The sequence below is a fragment of the Monodelphis domestica genome, chromosome 2, assembly GCF_027887165.1.
Source record: "Monodelphis domestica isolate mMonDom1 chromosome 2, mMonDom1.pri, whole genome shotgun sequence".
NCBI lineage: Eukaryota > Metazoa > Chordata > Mammalia > Didelphimorphia > Didelphidae > Monodelphis > Monodelphis domestica.
In genome coordinates, this window is record NC_077228.1 from 540,308,169 (window position 1) to 540,323,011 (window position 14,843).

The 14,843-nt window shown below is 44.0% G+C and overlaps 1 protein-coding gene across 2 annotated transcripts; it reads right to left on the reverse strand.

Annotated features, from left to right (window-relative positions):
- Positions 1-2,105: 2,105 nt before the first annotated feature.
- On the reverse strand, positions 2,106-14,404 carry LOC103106383 (zinc finger protein OZF-like). Of its 2 annotated transcripts, none has more exons than XM_056820107.1 (4): positions 13,559-14,404; positions 11,063-11,189; positions 9,551-9,646; positions 2,106-4,147 (listed from the first exon to the last, which is right to left on the reverse strand). In XM_056820107.1, the coding sequence occupies exons 1-4, from the start codon at positions 13,661-13,663 to the stop codon at positions 2,883-2,885; spliced, it is 1,593 nt and encodes a 530-aa protein (XP_056676085.1). In that variant the 5' UTR covers positions 13,664-14,404; the 3' UTR covers positions 2,106-2,882. The 2 variants fall into 2 exon arrangements, with proteins under 2 accessions (XP_056676085.1, XP_016284904.2); XM_016429418.2 differs by having other exon boundaries at positions 9,551-9,703.
- Positions 14,405-14,843: the final 439 nt, after the last annotated feature.

The window sequence follows — 14,843 nt, forward strand, 5'->3', positions numbered from 1 at the left end:
TCCGCCTGTGGCTCCCTGCAGGTCTCACTACCTGGGCCGACTTTTCAGACCCTCTGGAGCCTGAGCACGCCCTGAGGGGGCGCCAGGAAGAATGTTTGCATCCCCCAAACGGTTTTATGGGCGAAAAACTCCCTTTGAACTCAAGACCCCGGCAGGCCCCTGGCCTTGTTTTTAATCTGGAAACCCTCAAAACGCCCCCCCTTCTCCCCCCCCCCCCCCCCCCCCTGATCACAGACATGTCCAAGCGTCAAGCCTACAAATCCCGGCTCGCCAGGAAGAGAGGAGGGGAGGGGCAGGGACAGTGGGAACCAGGAGGGGGGCGGGGCAGCACTGGGTAGGGAGGGGCTGGGGGCGGGGCTCTGAATGAAGCTGAGAAGTGCAGGAAGAAGAGGAGGAGGGTCAGTCCTGCCCCCTAGAGGCCTCTGGGAAGTAGGACCTCCGGAGCACCCTCTGTCCACACCTCCTGTAGCACTTCCAAAGATTGCTTGTTTCACTCTGCATCAGTTCATGTGGGTCTTCCCAGCTCTTTCCCAAATCATCCTATTCATCCTTTCTTATAGCACAATGCCCTCCAGCACCATCATTTACCAGTTTGTTCGGTCCTTCCCCTATGGATGGACATCCGTTCCATTTCCAGTCTTTGCCACCTCACAAAGAGCAGCTACAAAGATCTCTGCATACGTAGGTCCCGCCCCAGCTCCCTCTTTATCTCTGTGTTGCAGACCAAGCAGGAGTAGTGTCATTGGATCAAAGGGTGGGCATTGTTTCATAGCTCTTTGGCCATCGTTCCAAATTGCCCTCCAGAATGGTTGGATCAGTTCACAACTCCCCCAACAATGCATGAGTGTCGCCACATCCCCTCCACATTCATCACTTCCCATTATTCTCATGTTGGCCAGCCTGATAGGGGTGAGGGGTTACCCTAGAGTTGTGTTAAATTGCATTGCTCTAACCACAAGAAATTTAGAACACTTTTTTAGATGATTATTGATGGCTTTGATTCCTTCCTCTGAAAATTGCTTGTTCCTATTAGTCAACTGGGGAATAACTTGAATTCTTCTAAATGTGTCATTGTTTTCTGTATATTTGAGAAATGATCCCTTTATCAGAGAAATTTGTTAAAAAATATTTTGCCAGATATCTCTCTTCTAATCTTGGTTACATTGGTATTGTTTGTAGGAAACCTTTTTATATTAATAGAGTCAAAATTATTCATTTTACATCTTGTAGTATTCTCTATATCTTGTATGGTCATCAGTTCTCCCCTTCTCCATAGATCTGCCAGGTAAACTAGTCTGTGTTCCTCTAATTTCCTCATAATATCAGCCTTTATATTTAATTCATCTACCATTGTAACCTTATCTTGGAGTTGTAAAGGTTAAAATTATTGTTGAGATTGAATAAAATAATTATTTGGTCGCCAAGGATTTTACTTATAAAATCCTTAAATGAAACACTCAAGTCAGAATGGAGTTTTATGGTGATTTAATTACAACAGGAGGAAGAAATTAAAAGAGGGAGAGAGAAAGAGAGAGAGACAGAGAGACAGAGACAGAGACAGACACAGAGAGAGAGAGAGAGAGAGAGAGAGAGAGAGAGAGAGAGAGAGAGAGAGAAAGAGAGAGAGAGAGAGAGAGAGAGAGAGAGAGAGAGAGAGAGAGAGAGAGAGAGAGAGAGAGAGAGAGAGAGAGAGAGAAGAGAGAAGGAAAGGAAATTAGCTCAACTGCTCTGGCTCAAGCAGGAGTCAGGAAGTAGCTCAAGGGTTTGGCCTGGGAGCCAAAGGGAAAAGGGGAGTCAGTCCTTATCACTCACCCATGTGACCGATTGAAGGAAAGCTGTCTGAGGGGCTCCTCCAAGCTCAAGCTCCAGGATAGAACTGCTCTCTACCCCTCTCCACAGGAAGTCACGAGAACACCAGAGAAGCAAAGGAATTTTATCTGAACAAGCCTGATATCTATAGCAGCTGTGGCCTTTTCTGGTTCAGTAGGAGAGATAGGTGATGGGTGGTGCCCTGAGTGGAACTACCCTGGTATCTATTTTAAACTCTAAAAAGCTTAAAGAGAAGTGAGGTTCTTCTCCATAGTGGTCTACATAACATAAAACCGAAAACCAGGACTATGTTTTTTTTTTTTAATGAAATTTATTAGAATTTACTTGGATATGCAGAAGGAGATGAAATAGAAAAGCCTTGGGTCCCTAAGACACCTTCCTCTTCCACGGTGTCTCCAGAAGAAGCCCCTCCTTCCTTGTCTTCAACATTTTTTCCTCCCTCACCCTTCAGGATCCCCTTCAATCATGTCTTGTCTAAACTCAGTCACATGACCCACACTAGATGATGTCACTAGGATTATGGTAAGACCCCACGTGTGATCCTGGGAGAGTTACATCACAAAATTGGACATCTGGTTTTAAAGGAAATTATTTCATTTCCCTTTTTAACCTTGGTTGCACTGGCTTTGTTTGTATGAACAGTTTGGAATTTAAGATAATTTTAAAAAAAAACTCATGATGGATCTCATGTTATCTATTTCTCATTTGGTCATGAATTCTTCCCTTATCAATGAATTGATATAAAAGGCAAACTATTCTATGCTACCCTAATTTTCTTATAGCATCATACTTTAGGTCTACATGACATTCCCATTCAGACCATATCTTACTATAGCTTATGACATATTAGAGCAAACTGTTTGATTTAGAGCAAGATAAGAACTCTGTGTGAAAGTCTGGAGCTTCTCTAATGTAAAGCAAAAGTGGAGTTCCATGTGAATGTCATCCACATTGCATTCAAAAGGTTTCTCCCCAGTGTGGATTCTCTGATGTACAACAAGATAGGATCTCAGGTTGAATGTCATTACACATTGCTTACACTCATAAGGTCTCTACCCAGTGTGGATTCTTAGATGCTGAACAAGTTTGGAACTCTGTATGAATGTCTTTCCACACTGCTTGCACTCATAAGGTTTCTCCCCAGTGTGAATTCTCTGATGAGAAGAAAGAGTAGAACTGTGACAGAATGTCTTTCCACATTGATTACACTCATAAGGTTTCTCCTCAGTGTGGATTCTTAGATGCTGAACAAGTTTGGAGCTCTGTCTGAATGTCTTTCTACATTGCTTGCACTCATACGGTTTCTCCCTAGTGTGGGTGCTCTGATGATAAGCAAGTCCAGATCTGTGATTGAATCTCTTTCCACATTCCTTGCACTCATAAGGTTTCTCCCCAGTATGGATTCTCTGATGATAAGCAAGTCCAGAGTTGTGACTGAATGTCTTTCCACACTGCTTGCACTCATAAGGTTTCTCCCCAGTATGGATTCTCTGGTGTATAATAAGACATGAGTTCCGACTATATGTCTTTCCACATTGCTTGCACTCATAAGGATGCTCCCCAGTGTGGATGCTCTGATGCACAGCAAGACCAGAGCTATAACTGAATGTCTTTCCACACTGATTGCATTTATAAGGTTTCTCCCCAGTGTGAATTCTCTGATGCGAAGAAAGTGTAGAACTCTGACAGAATGTCTTTCCACATTGCTTACACTCATAAGGTTTCTCCCCAGTGTGGATTCTTTCATGTTTAACAAGATGAGAGCTCCGACTGAATGACTTTCCACACTGCTTGCATTCAAAAGGTTTCTCCCCAGTGTGTATTCTCTGATGTCGAGCAAGATGGAAGCTCCGACTGAAGTACTTTCCACATTGATTGCATTCATAAGGTTTCTCCCCAGTGTGGATTCTCTGATGATAAGAAAGACTAGCACTCCGACAGAATGTCTTTCCACATTGCTTGCATTCATAAGGTTTCTCTCCAGTGTGGACTCTCTGATGTATAGCAAGATGGGAGTTCAGACGGAATGTCTTTCTGCACTGCTTGCATTCATAAGGTTTCTCCTCAGTGTGGATTTTCTGATGTATAGCAAGTTTGTGTCTCTGTCTGAATATCTTTCCACATTGCTTCCATTCACCAGACTTTTCCTCAGAGTTCATTTTCTGATGTTCAGTATGGGATGAATGTTGAGATTCAACACAGAATTCTCTCCAAGCTATGTTATTTGGAACATCACTCATGAGTCTTTGATGGTCTGTTTCTTCTACAAAAGAACTCATCTCTGTGGGAGTTGCTTTCATTTCTGGTCTGATCGCTCCTAAAAGAAACAAATAGTAAAGCATACCTGCATAGTTACATATACATACAAATAACCCTATCTCCTTTCCTCTGTATCACAACATGAAATGCTTTACATCCTATTTCCTGAGGTAAGAAGAAAAGTCTTGCAATTTATGTGGACACAATCCATCCTTTGAAAATGCCATTACCTTAAAGGTAAAGAACAATTTAATTTAAAAAGAGCCTCCTATATGATTTCATTTTGTATAACAGACCTGTGATTTTGGCCAGGCTGTCATTATTACATTCCTATCTCAGACCATGACCTAAGGATTGTGGTAGAGTGACTTGACCCAAATCCTGGCAGCTGAAACCACATCTTGTGGCTTGGCATGCTCTGTCCACAGTAATATTAATTTTCAATCTTTCTTTTTGCTTCAATTTTCATTGTTTACATGTTCAATCCTATCTTCATACGAATGATACCACTGGGTGCATGTACACTAAATATTCCTATTATTTCATGATCTAGTTTATCAGTAAGTATTATGTAAATTCCTTCATGACTGTTTTCAACTTTACTTTTTTTGTTGTTGCAGTAGCTGAGATCAGAGGAAGAAAATCTACCCTTTTTTTGCACTTACCCAAGGCATAAAAGATTTTGTTTTGTTCCCTACTTCTTGAGAATAGCTATCACTTTTCTTTAAATGCCTCTTTTAAATACTATCAAGTTCTACTAAATACAATAGAAACAAAGACATAGAATCTCCCAGGTTTCAAATATGTCTTATAAAATAAATTGAGTCCATTGTCCTTTTGTCAGGAAATGGGCTGCATGTTCCATTATTTGTCCTTTTGTACTCTTCCCATTTAGTGGTTCATGAGCCCATGGGAGATTATAGGGGATGTGAGCTAAACATTATTGTCATCTTAAGCAGCAAATAATGGCCCAATTTTGTTATAACTTTTTCCTCTTGGACAACAAGTATTTCAAACATAATGGTTTTTTTCCCCCTGCAGTGATTCCAAATGATCCTAACCAGGAATGATACTTTTCAGGTGCATTTATGATGACATCAAACTCTGACTGCTTCTGTCTAAGTGTAATATATTCTTTTAGTTTCTCAACTTGATATCAACTTATTTACAAGCTTCCAGGAAGGTGGGTCATTCATGCTCACAGACAAACACAGACTCTCCTTGGCTGCCATTATACATGAATAGTTGTCACATTCCTGGGTTACCCTGGACTTGTATCTCATCAAATTTATAGCTGTATGATTGAGATGTTCTTTGGGTTTCCATTCTTGCAGCAGAGAGAAGAGTCTTTGCAAATCCTGATCAATAGACATTCAGAGTAGAGGCTGTTATGAAACCCTCATTGACCACAACCTTCTTATAAAAACAGTCTTTCATTAGCAATTCACTGTAATGCTATGATTGTTTCCTAGTTCTTCTGGCTGGGAGCTTCTTTTTTTAAAACCTTTTTAAAAATTTATTTTGAACTATTTTTCCATGGTTACATGATTCATTTTCTCTCCATTCCCTCTTCCCTACTCCCTCCTGGAGCTGACAAGCAACTCCACTGCATTACATGTGTTTTTCCTTGATAACTATTTCCATATTATTCATTTTTGTAAAATAGAGTACTATTTTAAAACCAAAACCCCCAATCATATTCCTATATAAACAAGTAATCAATCATATGTTTTTCTTCTGTGTTGCTACTCCCACAGTTCTTTCTCTTGATGTGGGTAGCATTCTTTGTCAAAAGTCCCTCAGAATTGTCCTGGATCATTGCATTGCTACTGACAACAGTCTATTACATATGATCATTCCACAATGATTCAGTCTCTGTGTACAGTGTTTTCTTGGTTCTGCTGATTTCACTCATTATCAGTTCATGGAGGTCTTTCCAATTCTTACAGAAATTCATCGTCTCATCATTTCTTACATCATCATAGTATTCCATCACCATCATATACCACAATTTGTTCAGCTATTCCCCAGTTGAGGGACATCCTCTCATTTTCTAATTTTTTTGCCATAACAAAGAGTGTGGCTATGAATACTTTTGTACAACTCTTTGTTATTATCTCCTTGGTGTTACCTAGTAGTAGTACCTACTAGTGGTATTGCTGGATCAAAGGGCATGCATTCTTTGGCCATACTTCTAAATTGCATTCTACAATGGTTGGATCAATTCACAGGAGCTCTAACTTATATAAATTATATGTCTCTCCATTTTTTTTACTGTTTTAAATAATGATACAGGACCTGAATCCAAATCAAGTCTCAGACATCTCTTAGATCTTGGGCAAGTCATTTAGCTACTAATTGCCTGAGAAAAGAATCTGCTGGAGAAGGGAATGGCAAGTCACTCTAATATCCTTGGCAAAAAAACTCTGAGACAGCAGTAGCCCATGAGGTCAGGAAGAGTAAGATTTGACTGAGCAACAACATTTTTTAACACACAACTGATATTTAACATGTTTATTGAACCGACGACATTATTGAAACAGAAAAGAAATGAGCCAAGAGTCTGAAAACCTGGAACTTGGACCTTGATCTAATTATTCTGTAGCTGTGTGACCTTGGGCAAATCACTTGAATGGAGGTATTTCTACAACCATATTAAATACTTTCTCATACTCACTGGTCCAAGCTTTCTTCTTGGGAATGAGATTTTCCTGTTTAGATTTAGGCTTCAGAGGAATGTCACAAAAGGGGGAGATGTAGTGAATAGCTACATTCTTGAAGTAGAGGTAGTATTGCTGGGAATGCAGTCTGCCCCATTCTTCCATGAGGCAGCACTGGTGGCAATGGCAGCCATGAACACCTGGCCAAGGCCTTGGCCCTGGAGCCCAGGAAGAGCAGCTTCACCCTTGATGCAGGCACAGGTCCCAGCCTTGACAGGAAGCTTTGTAAAGGCATTGGTTGGCAACACAGGTTAGCTACTGAGTAGTTTCAGTGAGAATGTAGCTAATTTGCCAGTGGTAGAATAAATGAAATTCCATCCTTACAAAAGATATGATTAACCACTTGTTCATATGGATATATGAGTGGGGTTTTGTTTTAAAAAGATGACTCTATTACAAAAATGAATAATGTGGAAATAGGTATCAAGAGATAACACATGTATAGCCCAGTGGATTTGCTTATCACCTCTGAGAGGGGGGGTGGAGAAAAAATGATTCATGAAATATGGAAAAATATTTTAAAATTTTAAAAGGGTGGCTTTGCAGATAAACTTTGTTTTTTAAAAAGTGACATATAATAATCATTTAATACATTATTTCTCATCAGTCAATGGGAATACAAATCGTTCACCTGGTTGGTAGCAATTTTTTTTGTTGGCTTCTTAGAAAGTTAAACCAAAAATGGAATTTTCACCCCTCAGCAAAAAATTCTCTTTTTCTCTTTTTTGCCTCATCGAGATACTGGCATTTCATGATCTTCTTTTTACAAATCACCACACAGGTGGGGTGGTGCATTCTAATTCTACCTCATGAACTTGCTAGTACTTTTACTCCTGGGCAATTCACAGGAGTTCTGTCTCAGTCTCCCCAACTATAAAGATGGGCATCATAATATCAATTAACTCACAGGATTCCTATGAGGAACAAATGAGAAAATATTTATAAAGTGTGGGGCACATAGTAGGAGCCATGTGCAAATGGTAGCTTTTATTTTTATTATAATTTTGATTATTTCCTCCTTTGATTGCTCTTCTTCTCAAATGTCTTCTTTCCTCTATTTCCTTATTCTCCATTTGAATTAAATGCATTTCTATTCCCCAACACTCTTTTTGCCCTGGATCATCACAGAGGGAGATTCAGGAGCTCTTGCTTTTTTTAAAACCATCTCTTTGTTGGGATCCTAGATTGTGAGCTCCAGGAGAGCCCAGCCTGGCGTTGTCCTTCCCTTGTGGGCTTAGCATAGTTCTTAGAACCTATTTTGTATTTAGTCCATGTTTGGTGGCTGGGCCCAGGGCTTATGTCAGGCCCAAGCTCTGCCAGCATCCTTGCATTCTGGTCTTTCTTCTGGAAGGCAAATGCATACTCTGGCCTGAGCCCTGTTTCTCTCTCTGTCTGGCCCTTATTTCTCAGCAGTCAACAGTAACTCTGCTGGAATCTGAGCAGACCCAATCCTGGAGATCCCAGAGGCTTCTGTCTAGGCTCTCATCTCCCTAAACTGAGGTGATGGGGTCACCTCATTGTCCAAGAGCAGCACAAAGATGGAGTTCCAGAAAGCAGGGCCTGGAGCTGAGGATTTCAGCAGAGTTTAGCCTTGGATTGCTTCCAAGGCAGGTAGCCATCTTCATCCCTACTGATGAGCTGCAGATGGAGAAGGGGAAAAATCAGGAAAGCAGTTGCCTGGCTCCACTCTACCTTGAGGCTCCCTGATCTCAGCTGGATCCTCACCATGGCAAGGCAATCCTGTGACATCTCCTTCATAGATTCCCTTTGCCACCTTCCAAATGCACTGAAGCATTCAAAATATTTCTCTGGTCTCCAGCTCTCCCTTATGGCTTCCTCCCACCCATCTCACCTTCTGAGCTGAGAAATTGGCCTCATATTTCACTGAACAAAAGCTGGACCTCTCTGCAGAGCTCTCTTATCCTCCTTGTTCTTTCCTTTTCAGTCTTTCCAACACTCATGGACTAATGACTCTTTTCCTCTGGAAACCAATAAATAATTCCTCCCCCATGTTCCAAACCATCCCTTGATGTCTTCATCCCCTTGAGATACTGTCCAACATCTGTCCTCTGGATCAGAGCTAAACTGCTAGAGATGGCCATTTGCAGTGAGTTGTGCCAATGCTCCTCCCTTGTCTTCTCTGCTTTTCTTTGGGCTTACTATCCTCAATCTTGCTGTCCTGGAGCTCAAGCTGAAGCCCATCTTCCATAGTTTTCTTCTCTTTAGAGCCTTCGTTCTCTTGATGCACTTGCACTGGATTTAGTATCTAAAGGGCTTCTTTCATCAGCATGCTGTTTGCTCCAGCAGCTGGTGAGCTCCATGAGAGCAGGGGATGTCCACTGAAGCCCTTTATATCCCCTATAACTTCTTTCAGGACCAAGCGCAGAGCAAACATTCATACATATTTCTGGATAATAAAGAACTCAGCAAGGATAAGTGAACCCCTTTTGACACTTGTAGGAGACTTCCAGGCCTTTCAATCCCAAAAAATGACTTCATAGACGGTCATTGACCGATCCCCTGAAGGTAGTTTATAGGAAAAGGAGTCCAATAACCTCTTCTTATAGATGGGGAAACTGAGGCTCAGGGGTGCTGTGACTTGCCCAGGGAGCCCCTTTTAACACCTCTGAAAAAGAATTTCAAGTCGGGCCCTCCTGCCCCCATATCTAGCTCTGGCTTTACCAGAGCACACAGAAGCTTCTGTTCACCCCAGCACTCACATACCTTTCCTCCTCACTCACCTGGGCAGTAGATCCTCAAGCGTTCCTGCTCCAGCATCCATGGACCTTCCCTCGGCTCCAAATAAGAGAGCACATCTTCTGGGGGAGCTGGAAGCCCTTGGCATGGGGAATCAGTCAGGGAGGAGGAGGGAGAGAAGCTTGTCATTGAGTTCTCTTGAGGGAAACATGGAGGAGTTCAGTGCCTCCACCCAAAGACTGCCTCCATGGGGTTCCATAGGAGTCTGCCCTCCCCCCCAGTGACTGTAATGCAGGAGCCCAGGGTAGGATGTTCCTGTTATCCTCCTGAGAGACCTGAAATGAACAATAGCTCCCACAGATACACAGCCTCAGCTTTTTGTGGTTTATTTTGCCAGAAACTCCTAATCTTCCAAACTAGGTGTGAGCGTCATTGTTCTAGATCAGTCTGAAGCCCCGACTCAGGGACCTTGAGAGACTGGCTTCTGTTCCATCATCCTCCCTGTTTCTCACCCCCTGACACCTCTCTAAGCCTCAGGGACTGTTCTCTCATGAAGTCTCTGACTCTTCTGGGGAACTCAACAATCCTCACTAGGCTCAATGCTGTCTCTCACCAGTCCACGAGTTCTGACAATGACAGAGGGATGCAAGCAGGGCCTGTGGGAGGTTTATGGGGCCTCCTGGAGGAGAGTCTCCACAGCATTTAGTGTGGGGAGACGAGGGGGGAGAAGTTTAGGGAACAAATCTGCAACCAGAACAATTGGTTCTGGTGCATTTTTTGTAGAGAAGACTGAACTCAATCAATAGTTTTTGTCTATTATCTGGCAGCTAGAAGGGGAGTGGCAGAAAAGCCTCAGTTTAAATCTAACCACAAGCAGCTTCTACATGTGTGCCTCAGTTCAAGTCACTTAATCGACTCTATTTCCTCAACTGTAAAATGGGGATAATTCTGTCACCAAATTTGGAAGATGAAGGTGAGGAAGAAGAATCATAATATTACAGAGAGAACCCTTGGCAGAGCACCTGGACAAGAGCAGGTCGTTAGTAAGGCTTCTTGCCTTCCCTCCCTTTCTCACCAAGCTCTGCTGGAAGCTTAGGACAATAGGAGGGAAGACTAAGGACAATCCTGCTCTGCTGGGGACACCCAGGAGGTATGAACTAGAGAACGATATCCCAAATCGTAGATCCACTCTAGAGAGGAAGAGGGTGGATGGAAAACCTTCCCTGATACTTTTCCCAGATGAGTTTGGGAGACACAATTCCAGGTCAGGGAGAGGAGAGAAGGAATTAGCTCTGAGATTACATCCACCTCTGAGATTCTCCCATACAGATTTGATCTCTGACTTCAAGAGCACCAAAGGGAACCCAGAAGTTCCCATTACACAATGCAAAGTCCTTTTCCAGGATAACCAGGCAGAAGGAGGGCTCTGGCTCTGAGACTCAGAATAGGAGCCCTCCTCCCTTCCTCATGACTAAAAACTGCTCCCCACCCTGCCTGCTGCTGAGGGTGACATTCTCTTGGATGGCAGACTGGGGCAGCAGGAAGAGGCTCCTTACCCACAGAGAGCAGGTTCTGGGCATTCTCCAGCATCACCTCCCTGTACAGCTCCTTCTGGGGAGGGGACAAGAGGCGCCACTCCTCCCTCGTGAAGTCCACAGCCACATCCTGGAGCGTCACCATCTCCTAGAGCAGCCCAAGTCAGAGCACAGAGGGCTGAAAGCTACATCATAATGAAGGGCCCACCTGTGGTCAATTACAGGAAGAAACTGACACACAGAGAAGGGAGGGCCCAAAGGTCCCACCCTCAGTCAGTGTCAGAGCCAGCACTAGAAGCTGAGGCTTTAAGAGTCCAATGGAGGTTTGAGAAAAGCAGCTCTAGGATGCTCTGGAACAGTGCTGAGGAGTTTCTAACTATTGGGTGAGATTGGATAGGTGGATAAGGGACAGGCAGGGGTCAAGGGGGGCTCCCAGGCTTTGAGCCTGAGGGACAAGGAGGATACAGATATAGAGAAGGTGGAGGCTCTGTCTAGGTGAGAGAGAACAATGTCTGGTTTGGACACACTAAGCTCAAGATGTCTGCTGGTCCTCTAGTGTGAAATCCCTGTAAGGAAAGGAGAGATGCTGCATCACCCTAAACGTATCCCTGCTGTTACCAGATCTAGAGGAGGAGCCAGAAAAGACAGAGAATCACAGGTCAGTTGGGGAAGGAGAGGGAGAGGAAGAAGAAGAGGAAGAGGGAAAGGGAGAGGGAGAGGAAGAGGAAAAGGGAGAGGGGGGAGAGAGAGAGAGAGAGAGAGAGAGAGAGAGAGAGAGAGAGAGAGAGAGAGAGAGAGAGAGAGAGAGAGAGGCATCAAAGGCTATAGTGTGAATCTTAAAAATTCTCAGAGACCCTACTTCATAAGATTTGGATAAGACCATTCCCTATTTTAAACAAGGAAGGAACTTAGATCAGGAATGTGAGACCTCTACTCCACCCCTACTTAAGCATGCTTTAGGGGAAGAAACTCCTTGCTGAACAATGAAAAATACTTAAACCCATACTTATAGTAAGGCAAAAGTTCTTAAGCTGTCCCTATTTTTAGATCTAATACAAAAGGGTGCTAAGTACCTATAAAGGTCAGGCAACTTGTGAATTTACAAGGAGTAAAGAGGTGAGAACTTACTCAGAGATTTTTTCAGGTGTGAACTTAATCAAAAGTTTAAGTCTACTTAGGAGTGAATTAAGAATGGTCTGTCCTTTGGAAAACATCTACTGTGATTGGTAGATGAGAGAACTTAGGGGAGGTGACATAGGAGAAAGTTCCCTTTAAAAGGAGATGAAAAGCTGAGAGAAGGGGCTGTCTCAGAAGAACTCTCTTGGGAGATTCATCTGGGAAATGCTGAATTGGAGGAGGCAGTTGGCCAAAGCTGCCTTGAAGGGCTTGATGGCTGAACTTGATTGAGCTAGCTGAAGCTGAACTGGTGTCTCTCTGAACACTAGAATCTTGCTTGGGACAAATCTTGTGGTGAGTAGATAAAAGACTGACTGATCTCTCTCTTAAGGCTGGCCTATCTCTTTTCTCATTGTTTCCTCTTACTCTCTCTCTTTCATTAATTCCTTATTTGTATTAATTAAAATCTCTACAAATCCAGCTGACTTGAGTATATTTAATATTTGGGAACATTTCCCTGGCGACCACCTTATATTTGATTTAAAACAAGACACTGTCTTGAAACCATATTTTCTGCAGTCACAATTTAAGCCAACCACTCTTTTATCTGTAACAGTTTATGACTCCCACTATTTTAATCATCACAATAGACAGGACTGAGAGAGGAGGTCTGAGGAGGTGGTCTTTGTTGTCTCAGAAAGAGAAGAACAGACAGGGCAAGAGTTATGGTGGAGGGGGCAAAGCCTGAAGAGATGGAGCAAGGAAAGAGGCCTTACCCTGGAAGTGGAAGCTGTTTCTACTCATGCATGGTCTTATGGGTATGAAGATGGGATTAACTCTCTCTTAGCTATTTTTAGATTCAATCACTAGAAGTGCCCACAACCACTGATCCTTAGTTGGGGGGAAGCCCTGTGTACTATAGTGGGTGACAAATTGGACACCACTGACTGCCCTCAGGGCAATCTAAAGCAAAGCTAAAGCTACAATTGGCCCACACATAGTGGAAGGAATACACAGGAAGGAACACAAGGAAGCATCTTTAAAAACAGTTGCAACTTCCTGTGAAGGGGGGCTGCACAGTTCTTGGGCAGAGAGAACAAACAATCCTTAGACACCAAAGAAGGAGTCAATAGTCATCCTCGGGGCTCATTGGTGCCCGGGGAAAAATCCAACATGGCAGGCAGCACCCGGGGGGAGCTGTTGGGGTCTGAGCTGCCCAAGGACCAGGGAATCACTCACAAACCCCAAGAAGAAAGTCAGGAAGTGCTGTTCCTCCTGCCTTGGATATGGGAACAGAAATGGCCCAGCAGGAAGGAGGCAGCAGCTTCCAGGCCCATCTTGTGGCGGAGCCAGGGCCTCCCTGGCTGATGGGGCTCCCATCTGGGGCTGGAATGCACATACCTGGACTTGGAGTCTGTAACTCTCAAAGGCCATCTGGTGGATTCCAGTCTCCCTGTAGAGGCAGCAAAGTAGACCCAGTGAGTCCATCTGGTGAACCTTCACCATCTTTTCCCAGCCTTGTCTCCCCACTCAAGGTCCTGTCTTCCCACCCTACCCCCAAACCTCCTCCCACTTTATGAACCCTGATTGGAGCTTCAGCCAAAGCTCTTCCTTTCAGGTCTTCCTTGGGCCTGGGAATATCCGAATTCTCTGCCCCTCTGAGCAGCAAAAGATGGCCTGGAGCCCCCTGGGAACTTCGTTCCTTCAATACCCCAGTGTAGAAAAGCTCATCTTGCTCTCTGCCTTTAGGCTCACTCTCTGGGCCAATGGCTCTTGGTAAAACTTGAGAAGAAAGCTGCCCTGATCTCCCTCCCACCTCAGGATCTGGCTCAGCCCCATCTCTCCTTGGACCAGGCCCTGGGCCTCTGCACCCTGAGCTGAGGAAGGAGAAGGGACCCAGAGGGCAGAGGTTTTCCCTTCTCGTCCCAGGTCTGACTGAGGCTATCCCACAGGGATATCCACAGGTTGAGGGGCCAAAGGAGTCACCCAGGGCCAGGCCTGCCCTCAGGGTGTAAAAAAGGAATTCTTAACCCCTTTCAGTAACTTAACTGAGGAAAGAGCTGGTTGGCTCAGTGGACAGAGAGCTAGGCCCAAAGAGAAGAGGTGCTGTTACCATGGAGACCAGCCCACAGGAAAAGGAAATAGAAACTGCTCTCAGAGAGGAAGTGATGTAAGAAGGACAGTTGGACTGGGAGAGGCCAAAGCCAGCCTGAGGTGTGAGGAGGGGCCTTTGGCTCTCAGCTTTCTTGAGGGGAGGGGCTGCTGGCTGCTGGGGGGGGGGGGGGAGCTGTCCCTTGTGGAGGGAGAGAGTTGGAATATATATAAATAGTGTAGATTCGGCCTGGTTAGTGAGGCTGAAGTTATTAGTGAGACACTCTCAAAGGACAGTTTTTAGGTAGGTTAGAGGTTGATAGAAGAAGATTGAGGTAGGTTTCAGGTAGTTCTGGGGTGGATAGTTCAAACTCTCTGTCTGTCTCTCATTTTTCAGTCTTCACTATTTTTTCTCAATTAAAACAAAAATGTGTTAAACTGCTCTCTTGTCTTTGTCAAGCTCCTGATTTTAGACCCTACTCTTCCAGATACCGAATGCTCTTTGGCCTCCAAAGCCCCCACAGCCTCTCCCCCTCCTTCCCTGGCAGCCCTCTCACACCTTATTCCCAGATACATACTCCAGAAGCTAGACATA